At 41.0% G+C, this 18,436-nt stretch overlaps 1 protein-coding gene across 1 annotated transcript in view; it reads right to left on the bottom strand.

Annotated features, from left to right (window-relative positions):
• The window catches only part of zgc:56585 (uncharacterized protein LOC393297 homolog), a 9,756-nt gene extending 264 nt beyond the window's left edge, over window positions 1-9,492 (bottom strand). Inside the window, exons 1-8 of the mRNA XM_037546241.1 lie at window positions 9,391-9,492; window positions 9,190-9,300; window positions 8,965-9,088; window positions 5,468-5,574; window positions 3,698-3,794; window positions 3,033-3,109; window positions 371-534; window positions 1-52 (exon numbers count right to left, since the gene is read on the bottom strand). The exon at window positions 1-52 is cut by the window's left edge and continues 264 nt beyond it. Coding sequence (XP_037402138.1) covers window positions 1-52; window positions 371-534; window positions 3,033-3,109; window positions 3,698-3,794; window positions 5,468-5,574; window positions 8,965-9,088; window positions 9,190-9,285 — 717 coding nt within the window. The 5' untranslated portion in view covers window positions 9,286-9,300; window positions 9,391-9,492. The remainder of the gene's footprint in view (window positions 53-370; window positions 535-3,032; window positions 3,110-3,697; window positions 3,795-5,467; window positions 5,575-8,964; window positions 9,089-9,189; window positions 9,301-9,390) is intronic.
• Window positions 9,493-18,436: the final 8,944 nt, after the last annotated feature.

The raw sequence follows: 18,436 nt of genomic DNA, 5'->3' as shown, positions 1-18,436 counted from the left end.
CAGACTGTCATCCTTCACCAGCAGCAGGAGCCCTTTAGACACCTCCTCCACCCTGTTAACACAAACAAACACATAATAACAATAACAATAATAATAATAACAGTAATATATGGCTAGAAAAAAACAAACCAAATGAACAGTTGAGGGGAGAACATTTTAGAACAGTGTGATTGAGAAGAGAACTATCTAGAACAGTGTGATTGAGAGGAGAACATTGTAGAACAGTTTGAATGAGAGGAGAACATTCAAGAACAATGCGATTGAGAGGACAACATTCAAGAACAGTGTAAATGTTTAGCTTTTGATGTGAAAACTGAGAATGAGATGTTTTACTCCTTTATCGTGGAGAGACAATCAGACAGTAACTCACTCCAGAGAAGGAAACTTCTCCATCAATGAGCGTGTGAAATCCGCTAATCCCATAAACTGTCCGATTTGCTCTTCTGAATTGAAGCTGTCGATTAGGGGTGTCCGTACGAAGGCAGGACACATTGCATTAATCCTGACGCCATAATTTGCCACTTCTGAAGCCAGCTGGAGACACACAGACATAAAAGCTAACAGTAACATAACGAGAAAAAGGAAAAATTCTACATTTTAAAAGACCACAATCACATTCTAGATAATAGTCTGAAAAACATACCACCTGATTTGAAGCAGCAATAACAGATATATATATATATATGCATATCATCTAAACAGGTCATTTTATCTATGGCAATGAAAACACTGAGAATAAAAGAGGCCCAAGAGCGGAGCCCTGTGGCACACCATAAAGAAAATAATGTCTTATGGACATATGTCCTAGATCAGGGGTCTCAGGTTCAAATTAGGTTATTAATTAATTAATTAAATTAGGGTAACTAGCCATGGTCTTAACTGTGGTCTTCCCCGTGGGGGGAGAAACAACTTCTAATAATAATCCATCCATCCATCCAAGCCGCTTCTCCGTCAGGGTCGTGGGGGGGGGGGGTGCTGGAGCCTATCCCAGCAGTCTTCTAATAATAATGGTAATTATTATTATTAATAATAATAATATTAATAAAACAGAATAAATACATAGAATGTTTAATAAATGTGTTCAGGTAATCTCACATTTAACAGTAGAATTATTATGCTGTGAGGACATCACTGCTTCTGCTGAATGTGAGTAAAGTTGCTGCAAGTGAAGAGTGAAGTGCTGGGCTGTTAAAGCTGCGTTCTCAGCGGATTCATTTGAGAATTCAGTTTAGTTCTTAATTCTGAAGTGCTGTATCTCTCACTGTGACCACAGTCCTCTCTGTGTGGAGTTTGCATGTTCTTCCCGTGTCTGTGTGGGTTTCCTCCGGGTTCTCCAGTTTCCGCCCACAGTCCAAAGACATGCAGTCAGGCCAATTGGACATGGTACATTGCCCCTAGGTGTGAATGTGTGAGTGAGACTGTCTGTCTGTCTACCCTGCAATGGACTGGCAACCTGTCCAGGGTGTATCCTGCCTTCTGCCCGATGACTGCTGGGAGAGGCTCCAGCAACCCATATAACCCAGAAGGAGAAGCGGCTTAGAAGATGAGTGTGTGTGTGTGTGTGTGTATCCCTCACTGTGTCTTGACTGAATCCACAATTTTTTATTTTTTATTTAGTCGTCTCCAATTCCTCCTGCTAGTTAAGACTCAATCACACTATACTACCAACACTAGGAGGATGAAAGCAAACACAGGCTTCCTCTGCATCTTGTTGAACTGACGCTTATGCAACATCATTAGACAGCCAAACGCGCTTGTAGGAAAGTGATAACCTCCAGATCTGTTGCATCAGCTACAGGCATCGTGTTGAGTGATGCCCACCCAGAGAGAGCGAAGCCAACTGTGCTCTCTTGCACCCCGGACGGACAATGGTAGCATCACCAGGGATCAAACTCGCAACCTCCTGATGATAATAGGGTCAATGCTTAGACGGCCATTCGGAAGCCCCAGAATCAACAAATTTGACTAACTAGTGCTGTAGCTGAATTAGAGTCATGTGTGCTCAGTGTGCAGCGTTCATGCTGTGTCAGGTTAGCGTCTGAAAGGTTCGTCTTTATGCAGCACCCTATTTCTGCCTTTAACCTCTCAATAATTATTCTAAGCTGATTTTATAGACTTTATGATGGCGAGCCAGCCATCGATGTAAATATTTAACCTTTCACCATTCTCACACTTCCATGGTGTAGCAAAAGCCCTGGTGGCGTTTTCTATTGCAAGAGAAGGAGTCGCCAGGAGAGGGCGCGCCTCTGACGAGTAAAATATACGTTAGCAACATGTGAAATGTGGAGTTATACATTCCCCGTTTGAGTGGAGTGACCGGCAATCTGTTCTCCTGTGACCGGGTGTGAATGACCAGATCAGTGGCGTAGCTGTATTGACCTACAGTGAACTCAGCTCTTTCCGTACATCCTAACAAGCTTCAGCTCCTCACAACTACAGCACGGTTACAGCGCTTGGTCGTGTTTTAGTATTAGTGTATTCACAAGCATCGAATGTGAAAGAAAGAAGTGGTTCATGTGAGTTACAGCCCTCATTTAAACAACAGTAAACTGAGGAAGCTGTGAGGCATTGGAAAGCGGGAGAACGTTAGCTGCCCAGGTTAGCTGTTTTTAGCAGCTGGCTAACATGAAGCAACTCCGTCACTCACACAACACGGCGAATTGATGATACTGTAGACCAACCATGACACAAAAGCACCGCCTTCAGTTTAAACGTAGCTAAAAGGAGGACTCTGTCTGTCTGGTGTTGATATATTGCAGTTCACCCCTCCAGAGAGCGTTTGAGATCACTGAAAAATGCTTCATACACATGAAGCACTGATGCAGTTGTGCAGTGTTCCAAGCATAATTGCATCTGAAAGAGGCTTTTGGTCTGAAACTAAAGCAACTGGAGAACCTGCTATTGTAAATAAAAGAGAGATGAGAAAGAACTAAAGAAGGACAAAAAGGTGATCTTCAGGGTCCTACAGATCCTCAGAGGGACAGACAGGTCAACAGTAGAACAGCAGAATATAAGAAGGGAAGAGGACGTACAGCTAAAGCTCGCGTGAAGCCCACCACTCCGAACTTGGTGGCAGTGTAGATTGGAGTTTGGGCCAGTGGACCCAAACCTAGAACAGAAAAGCATGAGCACAGGGTTAGAACACAGCTGCACTGTGAACATCTTAAATAAAACTCAAATAACACCTGAGATTTTGGTCGGTTCATTTCTTAACACAGAAATTTCATGCTTAAAGTTCTCTTAAAAACCATCAAGGGCGGAATCTGGAAACAAGGGGGCGGGACAGGGAAGAATCAAAACAAGGTATCACATGGACAAGACCAGAAGTAAACTAAAGCACATGGAAGACTGGGAGGGACCAATCGCGACAAAAGCAAAATGCTCAGAAACAAGAGCTACGGATTTTAAAGGAAGGTGTAAGCTTCTTTAACAAAAACGTTTTTACTACAATTACCTTATAAATTACATGAATAAAAATTTGATTTATGATGTAAAATGCAACTTTAGTTTAATTTAATTGAATGTGGTAATAGTTCAAGCCTTTTTCTAATCCATTATAATCACTATAACATTTTTTTACAAGCAAAAATCAAACTAAAATGCTGAAATTCTGATTATTACGGCAAGAGTTTTAACATTTGTTTCCTCTTTTCTCTCTCCATCTCGAAAGTTTCCTGAATAATTTAACTTTGTGTACCTGCTAATGATGCAACGTTAACGATGACTCCACCCTGTCCTCCGTTCTCCTTCTTCATGTGCTCCAACGCCAGATACGTTCCCCTCACCACCCCACACTGATTAACAACAACAACAACACCAGCAACAGTCAGTTTAACTTAAAATTAGCTTCAAATTGCAAGGCAACAGCTTTTTAGAGTTTACAGTGCTTGAGGTCACTGCTGTTCTCCTAACTCAAACTTTGTGTACTCAAATGTACTCCTAATAAACTTAATTCAGAAAGTTCTCCCAAATCTTACTTAATGCAGTCAGTTCTCCTAATTACAACTTAATTCAGTCAAAAGTTCTTATTCTCCTGTGTGGGGCTAAATTGAATGGGCTGAATGTTCATGGTTGTGACCTCACAACTATGATGGATTTAAAATGGTCATTTGTAGCTTATTTTCCATTTATTGACCATATGAACCTGGGGGTAAACAGTATAGAAACTTAAACAGGACATCAAAGTCTTGCAAAAAGGTTGGGATGCTGTGCAAAATGTGCAAATAATTTAAACTCTATATTTAAATGAAAATAGTGTAAACACAATATATCAAATGCTGAAACTGAGAAGTTTTGAAAAATATTTGCCCATTTCGAATTTGATGCCAGCAACATGTTTCCAAAAGTTGGGACAGGGGCAACAAAAAACTGGTAAAATTGTGTAATGCAAAAAAACACCTGGTGGAACAGCCTACAACTAATTAGTTTAACAGGCAACAGGTCAGTGACATGACTGGGTATAAAAAGAGCATCCCAGAGAGGCGGAGTCTTTCAGAAGTAAAGATAATGAGGAGAAGTTCACTCACTGAAAGACTGTGTGGGCAAATAGAGGAACAATTCAAGAATAATGTTTCTCCAAGTAAAACAGCAAAGAACTTCTGCTTTTCATCTTCTATGGTACATAATATTATTAAAAGACTCAGAGAATCTGGAGAAATCTCTGTATGCAAGTCCAAAACCCAGTATTGGCTGGCCGTGATCTTTGGGTCCTCAGACGGCACTGCATTAAAAACAGACATGATTCTGTAGTGGAAATCACTGCATGGGCTCAGAAACACTTCTGAAAACCACTGACTGTGAAAACAGCTCATTAAAACTCGCATTAGTGCACATGGCATGGGTGTCTTACACATCTGTGAAGGCGGCATTACAGCTGAACGATATATACATGTTTTGGCAACATGCCATCCAGACTACGTCTTTTTCAGGGAAGGCCTTGATTATTTCAGCAAGACGATGTCAAACCACATTCTGCATGTATAAGAGTCCGGGTGCTAAACTGACCTGCCTGCAGTCCAGACCGGTCATCCACTAAAAATATTTGCCGCATTATGAAATGAAAAACACCACAAAGAAGACCCAGAACTGTTAAGCTGCTGAAATCCTACATAAAGCAAGGATGGGAAAACATTTCACTTTCAAAACTACAGCAGTGTCTCCTCAGTTCCCAAACACTTACAGTGCTGTTAAAAGAGGTGATGAAACACAGCGGTAAACACGCCCCCGTCCCAACTTTTTTGAAATGTGTTCCTGGCACCAATTCAAAATCAGCAAATTAAAAAAAAAAAAAAAACAATAAAAAAAAACAGTGTTTAAATTCTTTTGGAAACAGGGTAGAATTTCAAGAAGGGAAAAAATTTAGTTTTCTGTGATTTGTGCCCTGTAGACCAACCTACATTACACTAATTCATATTTATATTAGTATAATAGTAGTCAGTAATAGAATAAGTCAGAGAAGCAGTCTTACTAAGTTTATGGACACTGTTTTCTCCCACTGTTTTTCATTGATGATTCCTGCATTATTGCAGAATATATCCACTTGGCCAAACTTTGAGAGGATTTTCTGAAACGCATCTGTAACGGAAAGAGAGAAGGACACCAGTAGTGCATTAGAACTCATGCTTCATTATCAAATATTGTGTTTAAAACTCTTTATTGCATACACAAAAAAGAATAAAAGCAGCCCAAATACAAAGCCCTGTGGGACACCACAGAGAATTAAATTTCTTTTATAAATATGCTCACAATGAGTTAAAAATATTGCCTTTCAATGTATTTGTGATGTTGGGTATGACACTGTGACATGCATGTGGCCTTTAAATCATTAACTAAAATAGTGCCGTACCTGATCAATGGCCTTGTCCTCTGCACTGATTTTATACTAGGCACACTGGCTATGTACTTTCACACAGCTAAGGACAATAAATCCTAAAGATTAGCTAGATGGGAAGGCAGGGTTGTCAATGACACTGGCATATGATTAAATTAGATTTATAGCCACAGTTTATTAGAATTAAAGAATTAAAAAGTGAATTAAAAGTTAAATCCATAGATGCTGAAATACAATGATGCAATGCAAATATGGAAAATGAAGTTCAGTATTATGTTGCATTACATAAATAGCCTTACATAAGCTTTATTTATTCTCCCATGCCTTCAAGAGCAATAACTGTTCTGTACAGTATCCCTTCAACACTGCTCTCTGTACAGGATGCTTTATTCTTTTATTCTGTATATAGATTTACTTCATCAATTTTAAATTGTGTATCTTATAGCCTGTGTGTTTATACGTTTACACTTTTATAATTTGACCAGTTTTAAGCATCCAGAGGCTTCCTCCAAATGAGATTGTACTGGAACAGTGACACTAACATTATCTTATTTTACTATTTAATACATAAAAAAGTGTCAACATGAAACAAAATACGTTAAAAATACGTTAAAGTAAATACGTTATCACGATTGGCCCCTCCCAGTCCTGTCCATGTGTTCGTGTTTTGTTTTGGTCTAGTCCATGTGGTTTTTGTTTTGATCCCAGTCCGGCCCCTTGTTTGGTTACTCTGCCCCTGATTGTTCCCACCTGTGTTTCCACCTATCTTGTGATCCCTTGTTAGCCCTCGTGCATTTAAGCTCTGTGTTTGCCCTGGTCTGTGGTGGTTTTTGTACTGTTTGATTGTTCTGTTTGTAGATGCTGTTTGATATGTTTCATGTTTGAAGTATTTGGATTTCTGTATTCTGTGTTTATCTTGTTATGTCTTTCCCTCCATTTCTCCGTGTTGGCTCGTTAAACCTGGACTGTCCTGATTTTGGATTTGCCCATAATAAATCTCGCTTGTCTCCGCACATGCGTCCGCCTCAACATTGCTCCCCATTGTCACAAAAGTAAGTTTATTAGTGATATAATTAATAATAATAATAATATACTTTTTTGCTATTCCGGGTTGGGAAAAATGTCCAAATGCAAAGTGTTATTAATATTTTGGAAACACTTTACTTGGATGGTCCACTGTAGATGCTTAGTAAATGCTCAGTATATCTTTAAGTAACATATCTGTTAAATATAACAGAACTTCAAGTTCAGAATTCAGTATGAAAGATTTTATTAAATCTATTCCTAACCCTAAACCGCAAGGCAAAATCCACACGTACTCCTACTCCTAAGCCTACTGTTGTTGATATTCAACTGAATGTCACTAGAAAGCCTGTTAGGTCTCTGTAGAGCATCTATAGGGGACCATCCAAATAAAGTGTGACCAGTATTTGTAATAGTGATAAAGACTTGTACTCTCAGAAACACAACTACAATGTTTTCTTGTTGCTTTTCCAGTGAAATGGCACAAATATTTTGCATTCAGCTTTGATTAACCGACATTCTGGCTACTGCGGCTGGTATAATCATCAGATTATTTCAGAAATTCCTTTCATAGTTACAAAGCTCCAGCCTGGTTACACCTGCTACACTGCACAAACAATGCTTTGAGTGTACACGATGTGTCAATCGGCAGCACAATAATTATATCTACGCAAATGCTGATACCGGGTTACTTTTGCAGGAACTGCTGTTGGCAACATATTTTATTCACATTTTATTCAGTTTGACACATTTGAATCATGCAAAGTAAAAGTGCCAGTATCCATCAACAACAACACTGACACTCATCCCCCTCAGTCATTCTCTACTGCAGAGTCAAACAGCCACATGAGCCAGTAGTTAGCGCCGATCTCCTTTAGGTACGAGGTGTAAAACTAGTCGGACTGGATCTGCTCACTTCTACAGAAAGACGTTACATCACTGCTGCAGTAACAGCCTCGACTCTTCTGAGAAGGCTTTACGCTAGATGTTGAACATTGCTGTGAGGATCTGATTGAGCATTAGTGAGGTCAGGTACTGATGTTGGATGGTCAGGTCTGGATCAATAATCATCCCAAAGGTACTGGATGGAGCTCCATCACTCCAGAGAACACAGTTCCACTGCTCCACAGCCCAATGCTGGGGGAGCTTTAGACCCCTCTGTGACCATGTGCAGCTGCTCCAGAGCGTTTCAGTCTATTGATCAGTGCTTTTCTATGGAGGTTATACAGCAATGAGCTGTACAGCTGAAAATGTCTGGAAATGCAGACATTTTTACTTGCATAGTGATCTTATCAACTGAAATGATTTGCCTGTGCTGACCCAAACTTCCTTCAAGCGTTGTTTTTGGAACAGGCGAAAACTGTATCTAGAAACAGGTAGAACAATCTTATCAATCTCATAACGAGAGATCTGCTGACTTTCCTAAAATTCCAGCATAGCTGGTTAAGATGTAATTGGAGCGGTTCGGTGTGAAACGCGCTGTTCTAGAGTCAGAGCTGTTCACAGTGGTGGTGATAGGAACCAGACGTCCCCCTCTAAAAGCTCCTCATACACACACATATACATACATACATATATATATATATATATATAATTACTGGTTATATACACAAAATGCTAACATTACAGGAGAAGGAAAAAACTCCTTTCTTTTAATGTTAGTTCACCAACAAGTCTAGAAAGTGGCTCAACACCAGACCAGCACTAGACCAGCATAAACCCCACTGTTTTTTCAGTAGGGAAGATAACAAACGTGCACTTTTTGCTCTTTTTAGACGTTCCCTTACTCAGTGAGGCACAGGAAATTACACAATCTCGCTACTCGCCAGCTTCACTAAGGAACTTTCCGTTCCTCCTTAAAGGGTGCAGGAGGTCCGCTTTTCTCCGCTATCTGACAATGAAGCTGCCGCATTATTTAAGGTGGAACGGATAATTCCAATGCGGAGCTGGCGAGTAGCGTCGAAATGCAAGTTTGTTCTATAAAAGTTGGTTTTAGACTGGATATCAAGCTGAATATGGAGCTTTTATTCTACACGAATCCGAAGTTAAATTCACAGCTACAGTCAGAAGCAGATTTATGGAGATGATTAGAACTTCCAGAAACCTCTTACCTTTGAACTGCTGGTCTGAGGAAACATCTACTGGATAAAAATGGGTCCTGTCTGCGCCATATGCTTCATTAAACTGGGTCTCCAGCTCTTTACCAGCCTTTTCATTTATGTCCAGCAGAGCTACCTACATCAGGAGCACATCTGTGAGTCACTGTGTGAGATTATGGGATGTGTATGAGGCTTATGGCTGCTGAATATTAGAAAGAGTCGCTGGTTTTTACTCACTTTGGCTCCATTTTGCAGGAGAATCTCAGCAAATCCTTTCCCCAAACCCTGAGCAGCACCAGTCACTACAGCCACTTTACCCTGCAGGGCCATCATGTACAGACATGCAGCCTGCAAAGCAATGAGAGGAGCAATGACACAGTGATTGGGTGAGAAATAAAACAGACATTACTATTAGCAGATTAACAGTAAGTAGCTTACAGTGTCTTCTGTGCGATGATCCAGATGTGAGCAGAAGCTGAAGCTTGTTTTTGTGTCCTGGAGGCTTTTATAACTGCATCAACCTGGCTGTCGTGGAAGGAGGAGTTTAGAGGAAGGCCTTTAAAGGGCCCATATACTACACTTTTCTTGTTTTTTATTTTATTTTTATTTTTTTTATTATTTTAATGTTTATTTTTGCCCATATATAACAGTTGTGTGAGTTTTTTGGCCAAAAAGGGCATAATCAATTTTTACAAAACTATCTTCAGACAGCTGTTCTGTGATGTCACAAAATCAGTAAACAGGCTTGTTGTTGCAGCACAGTTTCCATATATGGTCTGGAATATTGAACTGAAACATTTTCACAGACAATGAGGAAAATTCAGTTTTCCACATTATGGGCCCTTTAATGTGCCTTTTTGTTGTGTCTAAAAGTGAATGGAAGCCAGTAGTCACCCAAATGAGCATGATGCTATTTGCTTAAAAATAATTATAATAATAATAATAAAAAAAAACAGCAGCAGGTGAGCAGAGTCCTGACCTCCACTCGATAGAATACCTTTGGGATGAATTAGAGCGGAGACTGTGAGCCAGGGCTTCTCGTCCAAAAGGGGCCAACATCATATTAAACCCTATGGGTTAAGAATGGGATGTCACTCAAGTTCATATGCGTGTGAAGGCAGACGACCGAATACTTTTGGAAATATAGTGCATTTCCCCATGCAAAGAACCATTTAAGCATGCAAAGGGTTCTTTGAGTGTCCTTGGTTCTACAAACCCAATTCCAGTGAAGTTGGGACGTTGTGTAAAACATAAATAAAAACAGAATATGATGATTTGGAAATCCTTTTCAAACGATATTCAACTGAATCCACTACAAAGACGAGATATTTAATGTTCAAACGGAGAAACTTTATTGTTTTTTGCAAATATTCACTCATTTTGAATTTGATGCCTGTGTGGCCGTGTAATGTTGTTACACTAGATTATTCACTTCAGGGATTTTATTTTGAAATCAGAGAGGGCTTTTAATTGTTGGAGTAATTCATTGAGGAGAGAAAGGGGGGCTATGAAATGTAAAACTCTTAGTTCTAATTATTTTATAGTTTCTTTTGGCTACTGCAAATAATTCAGCTTGAGAAATGTATAAAAGAGAACCTTGATTTATTAGAGCAAGACCAATATGGGCGGAGTTTCAGCAGCCTTTACTTGAGTGGAGTATGAAGTAAGCTGTAGCGCCACCTTTCGTCCTCTCTGGAAAACGCCGCTGTGAGAGGTGTGTGCTGGTGCAGGTCTGTAATTCTGAGTTAAAACACACTTTGAATTTTCCAGTTTCTCACATAAAACGAGTTCATTCAGTCACATAAACATTATAGCACACACTGGTTAGGCTGTTGTGCAATTAAAACACTGTTTTATGAGGTTTTAGTACGTTTTTATTCGCTGTTGGCCACGAGTTCTGTTAAGGTGGAATGTTAAGGTGGAATGCTAATTAGAAGTAGGGATGCTGATTGTTCACAGTATATTTCTTCTTTTCTTTTGCTTAATATGACCAGATTAAACCGGCAGTGCATGCATTTGTTTGTTTTTAAAGAAGAGCTGTAACTTTTATCCACAGTTTTAGGGTTTGTATAGTTCATGTAGTGTAGCAGCTTTGTTGTAATCTGAGTGCGCGGTGTTTAGCAGGCGCAGCTGAGAGAGAGAGAGAGAGAGAGAGAGAGAGAGAGAGACAGAGAGAGAGAGAGACAGAGAGAGAGACAGAGAGAGAGACAGAGAGAGAGACAGAGAGAGACAGAGAGAGAGACAGAGAGAGAGAGAGAGGGAGAGAGACAGAGAGAGAGAGAGGGAGAGGGAGACAGAGAGAGAGGGAGACAGGGAGACAGAGAGAGAGAGAGAGAGAGAGAGAGACAGACAGAGAGAGAGAGAGAGAGAGGGAGGGAGACAGGGAGGGAGAGAGAGAGAGAGAGAGAGAGAGAGGGAGAGAGACAGAGAGAGAGAGACAGAGAGAGAGAGAGAGAAACTAATGAAGCCTGTTTATTCTCCTTTTGTAAACTCTGTGCAGGTGGAGAAAATGAAGTCTCCCTCATGTTAAGCTGGTGTGCTGATGTCATCACTTCATCAATTCATCATTCAACCCTACACAGCGCAGAAGAAATCCCATTACACCTGTTTACCACTGAGTTACATCACCTTTCCTTTCCTTTAACACTCAGTAAGCGTTTGGGAACTGAGGACACTGATTGTTGGAGCTTTGTAGGTGGAATTCTTTCCCATTCTTGCTTGATGTACAGCTTCAGCTGCTCAGCAGTCCGGGGGTCTCCGCTGTCGTATTTTGTGCTTCATAATGCGCCACACATTTTCAATGGGAGACGGTCTGGACTGCAGGCAGGTCAGTCTAGTACCCGCACTCTTTTACTGCGAAGCCACGCTGTTGTAACTTGCACTTGTAGATGGAGCGACGAACTGAGTTCACTGACAGTGGTTTTCTGAAGTGTTCCTGAGCCCATGTGGGAATATCCGTTACAGAATGATGTGGGTTTTTAATGCAGTGCCGCCTGAGGGGTCGAAGGTCACGGGCATTCAGTGTTGGTTTTCTGTCTTGCCGCTTACCTGCAGAGATTTCTCCAGATTCTCTGAATCTTTTGATGATATTATGGACTGTAGAGGATGAAATCCCTAAATTCCTGCAGTTGCACGTTGAGAAACGTTGTTCTTAAACTGTTGGACTATTTGCTCACGCAGTTGTTCACAAAGTGGTGAACCTCGCCCGTCCTTGCTTGTGAACGACTGAGCCTTTCAGGGACGCTCCCTCTATACCCAATCATGACACTCACCTGTTTCCAATTAACCTGTTCACCTGTGGAATGTTCCAAACAGGTGTTTTTTGAGCATTCCTCAACTTTCCCAGTCTTTTGTTGCCCCTGTCCCGACTTCTTTGGAATGTGCTGCAGGCATCAAATTCAAAATGAGTGAATATTTACAAAAAACAATAAAGTTTATCCGTTTGAACATTAAATATCTCGTCTTTGTAGTGTATTCAGTTGAATGTAGGTTGAAAAGGATTTGCAAATCATCGTATTCTGTTTTTGTTTATGTTTTACACAACGTCCCAACTTCACTGGAATTGGGGTTGTATTTTAGTCATATCTCTTTCAGTGAAGCTCGTGTTAGGGTTCTTCTCAGGAAGTTCTAATCTGCTCATCAGAAGCAGCAGAACACAATCTACAAATCTGCAATCTGTTATTAAAGCAAAAAGGGGGACACCACCAAATGCTGAAATTCATACTGAAATTTTAAAGATTCTACTTTTCACTCAGGTTTTTATGCTGATAATTTAAAATAAAGTGTATTAATGAGAATGGAATGCAGAATAGACAGATTTATATATTAATTCATATATAAACTTTATAAATATAAATATATTCATTCATTAATTCGTTTAATTTGCTTCGTCACGTTTAACGAAAGCCAAAATTTGATTAATCTCATTTTAATTTCATTTATGATTTTGGCTCCCAACCATTGTGAAAGCACCATAATCAAGATAAAACGACTACTGTGCCTTATTCTGTTTTGCAGTGTTGTTCTCGTTTTCTAGAACAATATTTAAAGTTCAAGGAAATCCACTGTTAAAAATCCACATTTCAAAAAGCTGAATAAATGCATGATGTTACCACAAAAAAAGTGAGTAATCATGTTAAATAATCTCAGTATCAACCGAAATATCATGATTGTGATTTTTGCCACAACTGAGCGTCCCTAAGAGAAAACTAAAAATCAATGATTTTTCCCTACAGCATATAATCACTAATCAAAGCACCGGCTTGTATAAATAAAGATGTTCCATATTAACACCATCTACACACTAGTCTGCATGAAACCATCACTTTGTGTTAATTTACTGCTAATTTACTGTTAATTTCTCCTGTTCTTTGTGTGTATTTCTTAGCAGAAGCTGAGAATGAGCGTTCCTCTACTGTGTCTGTTACGAAAGGTGTTCCACAAGGCTCAGTTTTAGGTCCACTACTCTTTATCATATGCATGCTGCCACTCAGCCATTTAATACGCCATCATGGTGTAAATTTTCATCAATACGCAGATGACAGGGATGAGTAGGAACTTTTTGTTTTTTGTTTGTGAGTTGTGTTTAATAGCCTCAAAGGTACGGATCTTCAGCTCAGTTCAGCTGTTCATGGCATCAGCTTTAATGGGATTCTGGTAACACCTTCTCCTCACGTCAGCAATCTCAGAGATACTTTTGCCCCACAAACTCCTTTAACATTCATATCAATTCTATAGATAAGGCAACATTTCTCCATATTTGTAATATTGCTCATCTCCAGCCACTTCAGCCCAGCAGAGGAATAAATGCTTGTGCATGCATTAGTGATATCATGGTTAAATTACTGTAATGTTCTCCCATCTGGCCTCCCTGTCAGAGTAAGGTTAGTAGGTTACAGAATGCAGTTGCTAGGATCCTCACCTACTATAATATGGCTGACCATATCACCCCACCCTTCAGAGACCTCACTGGGTATACACTCAGGAATAAAGGTCTCTGGGTCAGTCCCACTCCTGTCACTGGGGGGTTCCCTCAAGGCTCCATCTCAGCGCCTTTAGTCAGAGAACATGACCACTGAAATCCACTGAAATGATCTGTTCTAAGCTGTACTGACTCCACTCAACCCGCCACGCCGCCAGGCTTTTATTCTACTGTTCTGTTTTAAAACATTTGGTTATGAAAAGGAACAAATACCAACTTTTCACCTGGAGGAACTGATTTAAGGTTCACAGTCAGACTTTAAACCCACTGTAGGCTTATAATTCCAGTCTAGACCCTGAGAATATTTGAGTCACTGCAGATAGGCTGGAATCGTTTACATTACTCCAAGAAAATTAACTATAATAATAAAATAGTCTCTTCTGCAAAACCATCGACCTGTATTCTGGACCCAATTCCTACAGGTCTCCTCAAGGAAAACTCCTCTCTTAGCCTCGGATATATCCCAAAAACTTGTAAACTTGCAGTAATTTGACCGCTGATTAAGAAAGCTAACCTCGATCCCTGTGAACTATCAAATTATAGACCTATCTCAAATCTCCCCTTTATATCTAAGATCCTGGAAAAAGTGGTAGCAAAACAATTAAGCCCTTATTTGCATAGGAATAATCTACATGAAAAATTTCAGTCTGGTTTTAGGCCACATCATAGTACAGAAACAGCATTAGTAAAAATTATAAATGATCTTCTATTATTCACGGACCAAGGAAATGTGTCGTTGTTAGTCCTCCTTGACCTTAGTGCAGCATTTGACACAATAGACCACTCTATCCTACTAGATAGACTAGAAAACCTTGTAGGGGTAACAGGAACAGCTCTTTCCTGGTTCAGGTCCTACCTCACCGATCGAAATCAGTTTGTTAATGTAAAGGGTGAATCATCTGTTCGTGCAAAAGTAATGTATGGTGTTCCACAAGGCTCTGTTTTAGGACCTATATTATTCACAATATATATGCTACCACTAGGCACCATTATCAGTAAACACTGCATAAATTTCCACTGTTATGCCGATGACACCCAGTTATATATATCAAGCAAACCGGATGATAAAATTTAACTTGGCAAGATTGAGGACTGTATAAAAGACATAAAAGACTGGATGTCAAATAATTTTCTGCTACTTAACTCAGATAAAACAGAGGTCCTGCTTCTTGGTTCAAAATTAGCCAGAAGCAAACTGTCTAACTCAACACTAAAACTTAACAATCTCTCAGTTTCATGAAGCTTATCTGTTAAAAATCTTGGTGTCATGATAGACACTGATCTGTCCTTCGACACACATATAACTAATATCACTAGAACAGCCTTCCTGCATCTCCGCAATATCGCTAAATTAAGAAATGCATTATCTCTACAGGATGCAGAAAAGCTAGTTCATGCATTTATCACTTCAAGGCTAGATTATTGTAATGCCCTGCTGTCTGGATGTCCCAGCAAAAGCCTTAACAAGCTTCAGCTAGTCCAGAATGCTGCAGCCAGAGTCTCACAAGAACCAGAAAATTCGACCATATCAGCCCAGTTTTATCAGCCCTGCACTGGTTAACAGTCAAATTTCGCATTGATTATAAAACTCTATTACTGACATATAAAGCTCTAAACGGACTCGCCCCTCAGTACATGAGTGAGCTCCTCTCCCACTATGAACCATAACGCCTACTTAGATCATAAGGTGCTGCTCACTACTGGTACCTAGAACTAATAAAGTTACATCAGGGGGGAGCTTTCTCATACAAAGCCCCCCAGCTCTGGAATAATCTTCCTGCTAATGTTCGGGAATCAGACACAGCCTCAATCTTTAAGTCTAGGCTAAAAACTTATTTGTACAGTCAAGCATTTGGTGATTAGTCTTCCCTGTCAGGTCTAGACCTGCTGGAGTCTCTGCTGCTCTGTTATACTGTAATCTGTGGTCAGACACTCTTTACAGAACTGACTCTGTGTTCTTCTTTCCTTTCTCTGCCGAGCTGATCAGCTGCCCATCCTGTGCGTCTGATGCTGTTGCCTCTACTGCCTTGATTGGTGCCGCTGCTCACCAGCCTTCTGGACCGGTTTGACCACCACTGAGCTTCTTGCTGTACAGCGCTGTGCAGTCCTCACCCTCAGATCTTTTCTTTTCCCACTTTACTATAAAACTTCATACTAATAATGTTTGCTATCCGGTGTCGACCAGAGGAGGATGGGTTCCCCTTCTGAGTCTTGGTTCCTCTCAAGGTTTCTTCCTCTTTAGGGAGTTTTTCCTTGCCACCGTCGCCGCTGGCGACGCTCATGGGGGCTCGGACCCGGATTTTCTTTCTTCTTTTCTCTTCTCTCTGTAATACTGATTGTTCTGTTAAGCTGCTTTATGACAACACCTGTTGTAAAAAGCGCTATATAAATAAATTTTGCTTGCTTGCTTGTAGAACCTTTGAGGGAACACTTACATTGTTTGTACCCTGATTAATGAAAAATGTACCTGCAAAGTACCTCTATTTCTAACAGTGTACCACTTGTTACTAATTAGGTACTTTCTGTTTAACGCGTTCACATTCTTTGTTAAGCGTACTTGAAAGGTGTTACATAAATAAGGGTGATGAAGATGATGATGGTGCTGGTGGGCTGAGTGACCAGGGAGGGGCTGATGGACTCAGTGGCAACAGCCAAAGGAATGCGCCCTCCAACTCTCAGCAGACCATCTGCATCCACAATGGGGTTCAGCTTCCTCAGAGGACTGGACTTGGGGACGACATCACCCCTTGAAAGACATTTAAACTATTCTGCAAATGCATCATGTTGAGCATTTCTTATTATTACAAGTTTTGCTTGTGTCAGTGCATCCGTCTTGCTGTTCGGACGTTTCAGGCAGGATCTGGCTTTGTTTAGGAGCTTGGCTATAGCCCTACTGATTGTCCTCCAACTGGAGAAGTATTCGAATCGGTGTGACCCCAACTCACTTTCAGAGGCACAGGTTGTGAAAGCTGCAACCAGCTGCGGGCGTATATCTTCATCTGCATCAGGGTTTATGAGCTCAAATGTCTCTGGTTGTAAGCAGGTGTCTTTGTACAGGAAAGCCGGGCCTTTAAGCCAGTTGGTGTCTTTCAACACAGCTGTTGCCACTGAGTGGGTCCCATGGTCTGCAGGGTTGTGTTCTGAGCTGACAAAGTGCCACTGTTCAGGGCTTGTGGACCTCCTAATGTGAGCAACTCTGTTGTCTACATTTACATAAAATCTTCTGCTTGTGTTGTGGATGTAGCCCAAAACAATCCGACTGTCAGTGTAGACTGTTGTCTTGTGGATGTCTATGTTCAGTTCGTCAGTGATCAAGTCTGCCATTTCAGTGGCCAGGACTACAGCACAAAGTTCCAATCATGGAATGGTGTGTGGAGGGTGTGGGGCCAGCTTTGACTTGCCCATGAGGAATCCAATGTGATTGTTTCTCTCGATGTCTGTTGCTTTGAGGTAGGCCACTGCTGATATGGCCATAGTGGATGCATCACAGAAGACACAGAGTTCTCTGTGTCTTACAGAGCGCAGAGAAATGGGCACACAGGTTCTGTCTGACGCTGTTCAAGATCACAAAGTGAGTCAGTCCATAGTCTCCACTGTTCTTCCTTCAGTGCTGGTAGAGGATCATTCCATTCAGCTTGTTCGGTAGACAGCTCTCTGACCAAAGCCTTCCCTTGGATAGTTACCGGAGACACGTATCCCAGGGGATCATAAAGTCCATTAACAGTAGACAAGATTCCACTTCTAGTGAATGGCTTCTGTTCTCTGGATACGCGGAAGGTGAAAGTGTCAGACTGTAAATTCCAAGTCACTCCTAGAGTCCGTTGTAGTGGTAAAGGGTCTACAGTTAGCTCCAAATCCACTAGGTTTTTGGCCCTCTCCTCAGGGGGAAAGGTGTCCATCACAGCCAGACTGCTGGATGCTATTTTGTGTAACTTGATGCTTGACTCTGCTAACATTTCCTTTGTTCTTTTCAGGACCGAGATGGCTTCGCCTTCTGTGGGAACAGAGGAAAGCCCATCGTCGACGTAGAAGTTCCTCATAATGAATTGTTTAGCTTCAGCACCATGTTCTTTCTCACCATGCAGGGCCGCTTTTCTCAGGCCATATATGGCTACTGCAGGGGAGGGAGAATTCCCAAAGACATGCACTTTCATGTGGTACTCAGTGATCTGCTTGCTTGGGTTGTTATCTTCAAACCACAAGAATCTCAGAAAATCATGATGTTCTTCCTGGACGATGAAGCAGTAAAACATCTGTTGAATATCTGCTGTCACTGCTATGGGCTCTTTGCAAAAGTGCATGAGGACTCCCAGTAAGGTATTGTTCATGTCGGGCCTTCGAAGAAGAACATCATTGAAGGAAAGGCCCTCGTGCTTGGCGCTAGAGTCAAACACCACACGGATTTGGTCTCTTTTCTGTGGGTGATAGACACCTAAGATTGGTAAGTACCAGCATTCTTGTTGTGGTGTCAGTGCTGGAGCAGGCTCTGCTTGGTCTGCGTCA

This window comes from Pygocentrus nattereri, chromosome 16, assembly GCF_015220715.1.
Source record: "Pygocentrus nattereri isolate fPygNat1 chromosome 16, fPygNat1.pri, whole genome shotgun sequence".
Classification (NCBI taxonomy): Eukaryota; Metazoa; Chordata; class Actinopteri; order Characiformes; family Serrasalmidae; genus Pygocentrus; species Pygocentrus nattereri.
The sequence above is the reverse complement of the archived record's forward strand: the minus strand, read 5'-3'. Positions and strand labels throughout refer to the sequence as shown.